The sequence below is a fragment of the Bison bison genome, unplaced genomic scaffold, assembly GCF_000754665.1.
Source record: "Bison bison bison isolate TAMUID 2011002044 unplaced genomic scaffold, Bison_UMD1.0 scf7180017864295, whole genome shotgun sequence".
In the NCBI taxonomy this organism is placed as follows: Eukaryota; Metazoa; Chordata; class Mammalia; order Artiodactyla; family Bovidae; genus Bison; species Bison bison.
Window position 1 is genome coordinate 7,600,744 of NW_011494867.1, and position 8,659 is coordinate 7,609,402.

Below are 8,659 nucleotides of genomic sequence, written 5' to 3' on the forward strand. Positions count from 1 at the left end.
ACCCAGGCCCCCTGCATTGGGTGCGTGGAGTCTTAACCACTCTTCCCACAAGGAGATCCCCTGCCCTCCAACACTCGTTTAGTGAGGGTCCATGGGGTGCCAGGTGCTGACGGCACAAGAGTGAAGCAGCCGCCCCCCGAGTGGCTGGTGAAACGGTGGACGGAGGGGGCAGGGAGTGAGAAAGCGAGCGGCGAGGTCAGGGCTGTGATGAAAAGAACCAGAGGCATCACTCACGTGGTCTACAACCCTGGGTGCACTTCAGTCACCTGAGAGGGTGCTACGAACTGAAGCCTGCATGAAGCTAAGCATAAAGTAAACCCTGGGATGCAGCTCCTCATCGCTGGGCTTCATCCATCGGGAGACAGGTATGGGGTTTACAGCAGCGTTGTTAGTCACAGCCCCAAACTGAGATCTGCCTCGAGCCCAGTGTCCTAGGGCAGACACGCGGATAAGCTGTGGTCTGTTCACACGGAGGAATACCGCAGGGCAGCGAGAAGGAGCGAACCAGTGCACCCGGCAAGCCGGGGACTAATCTCCCAAACACAGTGTGGAACAGAAGAAGCTGTAGAGTTTAAATGTTGTTCCTTAAAGTGCAAGAACAGGAAAACAAATCCAGGGTGATAGAGGCCAGAATAGTGGCTGCTGGCAGGTGGGGAGTTAGGCGTGAGAGGAGCTTCTGGGCCTCAGGAAAGTTTCACGTCTTGACCATGGTCAGTGGTTCTCAACTGGGGGGCAGCTTTGACCCCCAAGGCGTATCTGGCAGCGTCTGGAGACATCTTGAGTTGCAGAAGGAGGGGTGCTGCTGGAAGAGTGGGTGGAGGTCAGGGATGCTGCTGAACTCACTGCCATGCATGGGGCAGCCCCCTCGTCCTCCCAGGAGTTACCTGAACCGTCTGGGACCAAATATCAGGCATGTCCGCGTGGAGGAGCCCTGGTCTGGTGGCTGTCTGTTACACCAGGGAACTTGTGACAGTCACTGAGCACTGCGCCTGAGATCCGTGGACTCACCTGGACTGACGTCACCCCAGGGGTGTGCTGGAGCCCTGGCGTGTTCGGATCCCACAGTCAGGGATGGCACGTTGGCCGTTGAATTGGTCACCGTGGAAGTATTTACTCCAGGAAAATCGGCAGGCACTACCCCTCAGGGCTCCTGTTTTCTGCAGAGTTGGTTGTGAGATATTTACCAACGTCCCACTGGTTATATCTTTAAAAGGAAAAGAAAAAAAGGGTGCCTGGACCCCACCCACTGCAACTCTGATTTAGTTGGAAGGCTCCTGGCATCAGGTTCTGTTTGGTGTTTTGTTTTTTTTTTAACATCTTAGGCAAATGGCGTGTGTGGCCAGAGCTGAGAACCCCTGCTCTAGGGGAAAGAGAGGAAGGGGTTCTGCAGAGCGGTGATGCTTAAACTGACATGTCCTGGCTGTCAGCGGGGCTGGAGGCAGGACAGGAGAACCCAGGCAGGGGACCGGCAGGCGCCCAGGCCTGGTGGAGCAGGTGGGCCGGCCAGTGGTCACGTGTCCTCTACTGGTGGTCCTTAAGCGCTTGCTTCACAGTCCCCTGGACAGATTATTTCAAATGCAGACTCCTGGATGCCGCGTCTCTGGGCCCGGCCCGGGAATCTGCATTCTTCGCAAGCTCCACGGGTGAGCTGCTTCAGGCGAAAGGTCCCTGCAGGGAAGGTAGTGAGGGAAACTGGCTGTGACCCGAGCAGAGAGAGGGACAGAGGCGGAAGACAAAGTTGGAAAGGAAGGCCGGGCCACAGAGGGACCTGCACTGCTGAGCGTCTCCCACCTCCCACTCCGAGCTGCTCCTGGGGTCCTCCTGCCAGGCCTGCTTACCTGACAGACCCCCAGGACCGCCGGGGCCGCTGCTTGGGGACCACTCTTTGAGTGGCAGGGCTGTGCCTGCCTTAGAGGTTTTCTTCTAAGGGCATTGTAGTCACCTGTGGGTTTTAAGTAGAGAAAGGACTTAATGTCCGTTTCTGGAATCCCCTCTCGCCACTGCTGCAGAGGCCAAGCGTAACCTTGGGCATACCATTAGGCAGTGGTTGCAACTGGGTGCCCAGGGTGGAGGCCTGGGGAGGGTGAAGCGGGCCCTGGTGCCCTCCCCAGCCCACACGGGCGGCTCCAACTCCCTACTCAAGACAGCCCCGCTTCGAGGCCCAAAGTAGCTTGGGTTCTGAGAGCCACCGTGAGCCCTTCCAGGAAGTCACGCCACGGGCTGCGAGACCTTTCCTGGGCTCAGGTTCCCCCACCCTGCTGGTCAGTCCCTGGAAGATAGAGCCCCACGCCGTCCTCCGGGGCCATCCGCGGCGCTCTCTGTGGGTACACAATGTCCTCATACACAAAAGAACAGACAAGCTGACCCAGGTTAGCGTAGCTCGCTGGAAAATCACCCAGTCTGAGCCAAACAGCCTTGAAAATCCACTCCTAAATCCCAGCAGAGGCGAAAGGGATGGAGCTGAGGCTTTGGGTAGCAAGTCGGCTCCTCCAAGCCCCTGGAGTCAGCTAGCGCGCCTCCCCCACGGACCACACACAGTGTTCCATGAGCCATAGAATTCTTGGACTTCAGCTCAAGGGTTTTGTTTTTTTCCGCAGCAAAGCTTAGAGTGTATTTATCAAACATCCTTGGTGGGCTCTGCTCAGACCTGGCTCATGGCATGTGCTAGACCATTTGGGTCCTCTGAATGCGGTGGGTGTGAGTTGTACGCCTGGCCCACTTGCACAAGGAGCGTGCACGTCTCTTTGGACACATAGCCACGTGCGTGTGGCCCATTTAGGGAGGGTTGGGACAAGCAGCTGTTTGTGGTCACATCCTTGTGCTCTGAGTCCCTGAGAGCAGCAGCCTCAACCTTGACAGCACACACAGGGAGCCCCAAACCTTACTGGTGTCCGGACTCCACCCCAGAGAGTCCAACCTAATGGGACCTGGGGATGTTTAGAAGTGCCCCAGGGGACACTGGTGTCCAGCCAGAGATGGAGAGCTCTGGTACAGGGGCAGGAAGGGCGAGAATGGCGGGTGGAGGAAATCAGGGAAGACTTCTTGGAGGAGGTGGACCTGCATAGGCTCATCCTGTGTCTTAGAAGTGGAGGCAGCAGCCTGGTTTCACATCCCAGTCCCGCCTCCCCACTAACAAGCTGTGCCATCTAGGTAGTCATTTGACCTCTGGTGGCATCTTTTCTCATCTGTAATGTGGAGAGAGAAATTCCTCCTTTTCAGAGATATCTGAGAATGTTTGTGTGAAAGCGCTCAGCACCGTGCCAGCCCAGGGGCACCAACAAAGGACGCCCACTGCTGGAGTTCCCTTCACTCTGAAGTGCCACCTCGCAGTATTTGGAAGCACCCGGGGAGGGGGCATTTTACCTCCACGACGCTCTGACCAGTCCTGCCGTAAAGAGGCCCAGCATTTCCCACTCACGTGTGACCTCAGTGATGCCACAGCGCCCTTTGCCCAGCTAACACCTATTAACCCTCTGCACCCACGTCATTCCTCTAGGTGGTGGAGAGGCTATTCTAGGGAGTTAGCCAAGAGTGGTGGGTGCTGCAGATAGGAGTGACCTGTGGACTACAGGGGACCAGAATCTGAGGTTTGGGGTCCCTTGGAAGGGGGTTCTGCGGTGGAGAGCAGATGGTGAGCTTTCTCAGCTGGCAGGGATAGGGTGGCAGAGGCGGGGCTTGGGGCTTGTCCCAAGGACCTTAACCTTGTGGCCTCAGCCGGAGGGGACAGTTAGAGCACAGGGAGCAGCTGGAAGCCAGATCGCTAGGAGGTCTCCAAGGCGTGTCCAGAGGGCGTCTCGGTGGAGGTGGGCGCTGAGTCAGTACTGAGCTTTACGGGTCAGTAGAGAGGTCAGCGTTCACTCGTTCACAGTCGTGTGTCAGTCACCTGCTGCGTGTGGGGACACCAGCATGTGCCTTAGTGACAGGCGGCCCAGTTCAGATGCCACCTCTGAACCTCCGCCTCTCCTTGTCTGCAGGCCTTGAGCAGGCCTGTGTGCTCGCTGGTGGGTGGGAGCCCGCCCCCCACCCGATCCGGGGCCGCGGGGGGCACTAAGCAGGTGCAGCCCTGCCCGTGACGTCCGGGACCCCCATCAGGGCTGCACTCACGGCCCTCCCCGCCTCTCCCGCAGCCGTGACAACTCCCCCAGCCTGAAGGAGATCCGGAACGGCTGCCAGCAGCCCTGCGACCGGAAGCCCACCTTACCTCTGCGCCTTCTGCACCCAAGCCCGGACCTGGTGTCTCAGGAAGCCACGCTCTCCGAGGCGCGGCTCAAGTCAGTGGTCGTGGCCTCCAGCGAGATCCACGTGGAGGTGGAGCCCGCCAGCACTGCCAAGCCGGCGCTGACGGCCAGCGCGGGCGACGACAACGAGCCCAACCTCATCGACTGCCTCATGGTCAGCCCCGCCTGCAGCACCATGAGCATCGAGCTGGGCCCGCAGGCCGACCGCACGCTCGGCTGCTACGTGGAGATCCTCAAGCTGCTGTGAGTGACCCCGCCGGCCAGGCGCCTTGGGTGGGGGGAGGGGCTCACAGCTGGGGGTGTGAGTTGAGTGTGCACACTCATGAGTGTGGGTGCACAGGATGCAGACGCAGGGCATGAGGGCACAGGTTTTGGGAGTGTTGGGAGTGCAGGCCAGGCTCTGTGTGCATGAGTCAGGCATGGCACAAGCAGGATGTCCACACGTGTGTCCATGAGTCTGAGAATCTGTGAGTGCACACGCCTGCCCAGGCTGTGCTGCAGTACGCGGTACCCGAGTGTGTCTGTGTGTGGACACCTCGGCGTGTTGTGTAAGGTGTGGGCTCATTCTGAGTTGTGATTGTCCTCGTGTGCGTGTGAGTGCCTTTGGATGTATGAAGGCAGCGTGTGAGTGGTTGCCTCCATGTGTGTGACTGTGCGTACACGAGCTGGGTGCGGGATGGATGTGGATGCCTCTAAGAAGCCCGTATGTGTGTTTCAAGTGCATGTACACAAGTGTGGTTGTGTCTGGGTGCTTGTGCTGCTTCTGTGCATGCGTAGCTCTTGAGTGCTCACGTGTGGGTGTGAACACTTGTGCACAAGAGCTGGAGTACATGTGTGTTTCTCTGTGTATGTGTGCAGAGGTGCCCATGAGCCGGCACGTGAGTGTGTTGCGTGATCTATGCATGCTCTGTGTGCATGGTGTGTATGTGGTGTTGTGTCTTGTAGCCTCATCCGGTGGGCAGGGAGGAGCGTGCCATGCAGATGAGGGTCTGCGTGCCTGGCTGGTGGGAGGAGCCCTGGGCGGGAGCCAGGAGACGTGTTCTGCTCTGGGTGGTGCTTCTGAGCTGGGTGCTCTGGGCCCGCGCATGCCCCTTCCTGAGCCTCGGCTGTGGGACTCTGAGGAGCCTGTGGTGTCTGTGAGGGTGAGCACGTGCATGCACGCACAGGCACACACACACACACCTGTGCACACAGATACACGCCTGTGCGCACACATGCATGCACATATGCACACGTTAAGCAAAGGCTTCTCATGTTTGGAGGTGACTGAATGCAGCCCCCTCAGACTCTTCCTCAGCCCTTGCTTTGGCCCCGAAGAGGAGGCAGTGGTCTCCCAGGGCTCAGCCCAGCCTGGCTCATAGTTCTGGCAGCCAAGGCCAGCCCAGAGTGCACGTGCATTTAGCAATGCCCCCACCCAAAGCAAATCCCAGATTCCGCCCAGAGAGCACCCCCCAGAACGCATCTCAGTTTGAGGCTGAAGAACTGCCCACCTCCTCCCAGGGTGGCAGCCAGCCCTCCGAGGGACAGACCAGCGCGGTCCCGTCTCCTCCTCTGGCTGGGCCCTGGTCTCCTCCCCGGACCCCTGAGTCCAACTGTTCTCTGCAGACACCTGGAGCTTCTGGGCCTTGTGGTGGCCTGGGCCCTGACTCATATTTCTCATTAAGCACTAAGGGTTTGAGTTTCATCACACAGTTGACACTCATTTTTTTTTCCCTTCTTCGTAAACACATGGATGAATGAAGACTCTGTTCTTCCTAATCTGCTTCCAGACCTCCTGCCTGCCCACACCGCCCAGCTGCCAGGTCGTGGGTGGGGGTTGGGGGGCCCACCGGGCAGTGTTCCTGACCGCTGCTTGGAGCAGCCCCTCCCGCCAAGTTCGGGGGTCTCCACGAAGCAGGGTGCACACTTCCTGAGGCCCTTTTCCCCATGGGGGTGCTCAGAGCACAGTTTGGGCCTGATTACTTCTCCTGACCGCTCTCCTCTGCTAACTCTGCTGCCTGCTTGAGTCCCTGGCCCACCGGAGGGCCTCACATCTGTCAAATCCGCAAAACCTCTGAAGTATGATCCGCTGGAAGAAGCACACATTCAGAGTCAGGCTTTTGGGTTCAGGGGCTAGGGATGTCCATGTCAACTTGGGACCGGGGGCTGGTTACACGCCCTCTCTGAGTCATAGCTGCCTCCAAGCAGAGAAGGCCTGGGTACAGCACAGAATAAGTACCCCCCAGGCACAAGTACTGGGCAGATGGGGGTTACTGTACTTTCAATAAGAACAACTGTATTTCCTCTATTTTAAGGTACTGTTGGGACTGAGACACATCATCTATTTAATAACAGCACTTAGGGGAAAAAAAATTATGGGATTCAGTGCAGACTCAGTTTGCAAGAAACGTGCATCTGAGAATTGAGGAAGTGCTGCCATAGGACTTAGTCTGCTGTGTTCTTGGGGCCTCGGTTTTCTCATCTGTAAAGTGGGTGTTTTCCTCAGAGAGAAGAATTTAGGACTTGGTGAGAGTGGACTGCTGTGATCAATAGGACGGCTCGCTAGATGAGAGTCATGTGTAGACAATGAAAGAACAGAGGCTCTCGTGTGAAATTGAGGGGTCTTTTCAGCACATTGTGGGGTCCAGAGAAGCACTGCCCAGAGCCAGGGCCCAGCCTGGCAGACCGCATCCACAAGGAGCAGGCACCTCTCTATCCTGAGAGAGTGGGCGAGGGTCCTGGTTAGTGGTCTGCCCACCGGAATGCCTGCAAACCGTTAGAGTCTGACACCTTCAGAAAGGAACATAGGCCACAATCAGCTCCCCGGAGACTCTTGCAAAGGAAGAGCCCAGCACAGGTCAGGGCTGACACTGAAATCATGGTGTGAGGGCCAGGCTGGGTGGGACGATGGGAGGAACATGCACTTGGGAGTCAGACAGACCAGCTTTGGCCTCTAGTCATCTGGAGTCCAGCTCTTAGCCTGCTGGGCACGTGTGTGCAGTCACACATTTGTGTATCCATCTCTCTATGCATTCTTTCATCAAACACTGACTGCACACCCAGAGGGGCCGGGTTCTGTGCTAAATGCCAGGGCCCCTCTGCTCGAAGCCTCTGCGTCCCAGTAGTGCCAAGTGCTGAAAGCAGCGGCATCGCCCGGTGGGGTGGAGCGTGGGAATCTCCAGGCACAAGTGCCATGGCAGGCCGAGGGATGCCCTTCTGTCCAGGAAGAGAAAAGCTGCCGTCACGAGGGCTGGACGGGCACGTTGGCCATTTTCTCATCAGCTCGAACCTGTCTGCCTGCTTGTTACTTTTGCAAACACCTGGATTTTGAAAGAGGCCTCAGTGGGCTGGGGGTCAGCTGGAAGATGCCTCACCCTTCTGGGGCCCGTAGGGAAAATGCAGATGGACTTGGGGTTGTTCTAGTGACCAAGAAACATACTGGTGACCAGAATGTAGAAGGCAGGTGCTGGGGACATGGCCCAGGACAGCCCTGCTCGGTGAAGAACTTGCTCAGCCAGATGTGTCGGATGGCACAGCTCTGCAGAGGGGAAACATCACGGGTTTGGTGCAAGGAAGCGGGGAGACTGGAGACATAAGAATGGCTGAAATAGCCTCCGGCAGGCTGAGAGATGGAGAGAGGGGCTGTTATAGGCGAGGGGCCAGGATGAAGCCACAGAGTCTGATGAGGCTCTGGGGCGCGGTGGACTAGAGCCCAGCCAGCATCCTCTGTCCTCACGGGGGTCCCCAGGCCCCAGACGCGACCACTACCAGCTCACCCTCCACCAGCCGCTGTCCTCCCAGTGGGACTCAGGATCGCGAGCTGGGTTCCCTGGGGGGCAGGGGTGGAAGGACCACCTCCTTGATTGCACATCAGTCCACATCTAACTGATGAGCTGCGTTAGGACTCTGAGTCTGCCTCTCCGGGCCTTGGTTTTCCAGTTGTGAACTGAGGATGGTCCTCCTGGTCAGTGTGTTCCCGCCCCCAGGGCTGCCTTGAGCATTCAGTGAATTCCTGCGTGCCTCGTGTTCACCACAGCACCTGGCATCTGCGGGCTTGTGGCAAGGACAGGAACCCGGGCCCCACAGTCAGCGTCTCTGCCCGTGGGCCTCTGGCGAGGGTTGTAGATGTTGCTGGCAGAGCAGCAGAAACTCACATCTGTACGTGTGTGCGCAGTGCACGTGTTCCAGTAGGCGGACCCGTCTGTTTGGAACCTTGCAGGTCCAAACTCCTGGGGCTCGTGGCCGCTCAGTAGAGTCCACACGCTCCCTGGTGCACCTGAGAACCCTGATCCGCCCGCAGCCCGGGAAGGTCCCCAGTGGGGTGACGGGGCCGAGAATGGGGCTTTGCCCAGGTCGCCGGCCGCAGAGATAACGGCCACTCATTTCTCACTGTAGATTTTAATCCCTGGGCCAGCTGGTTGGCCTGTTCAGAGAGCAGATGG

General features: G+C 58.1%; 1 protein-coding gene across 4 annotated transcripts in view; it reads left to right on the forward strand.

The window, feature by feature from the left end:
• CMIP (c-Maf inducing protein) overlaps positions 1 to 8,659 on the forward strand; it is a 213,864-nt gene that overhangs the window by 184,347 nt on the left and 20,858 nt on the right. For all 4 annotated transcript variants that reach the window (XM_010850800.1, XM_010850797.1, XM_010850798.1 and 1 more), the window contains exon 10: positions 4,128 to 4,481. In XM_010850800.1, the coding sequence (XP_010849102.1) occupies positions 4,128 to 4,481 (354 nt within the window). The remainder of the gene's footprint in view (positions 1 to 4,127; positions 4,482 to 8,659) is intronic.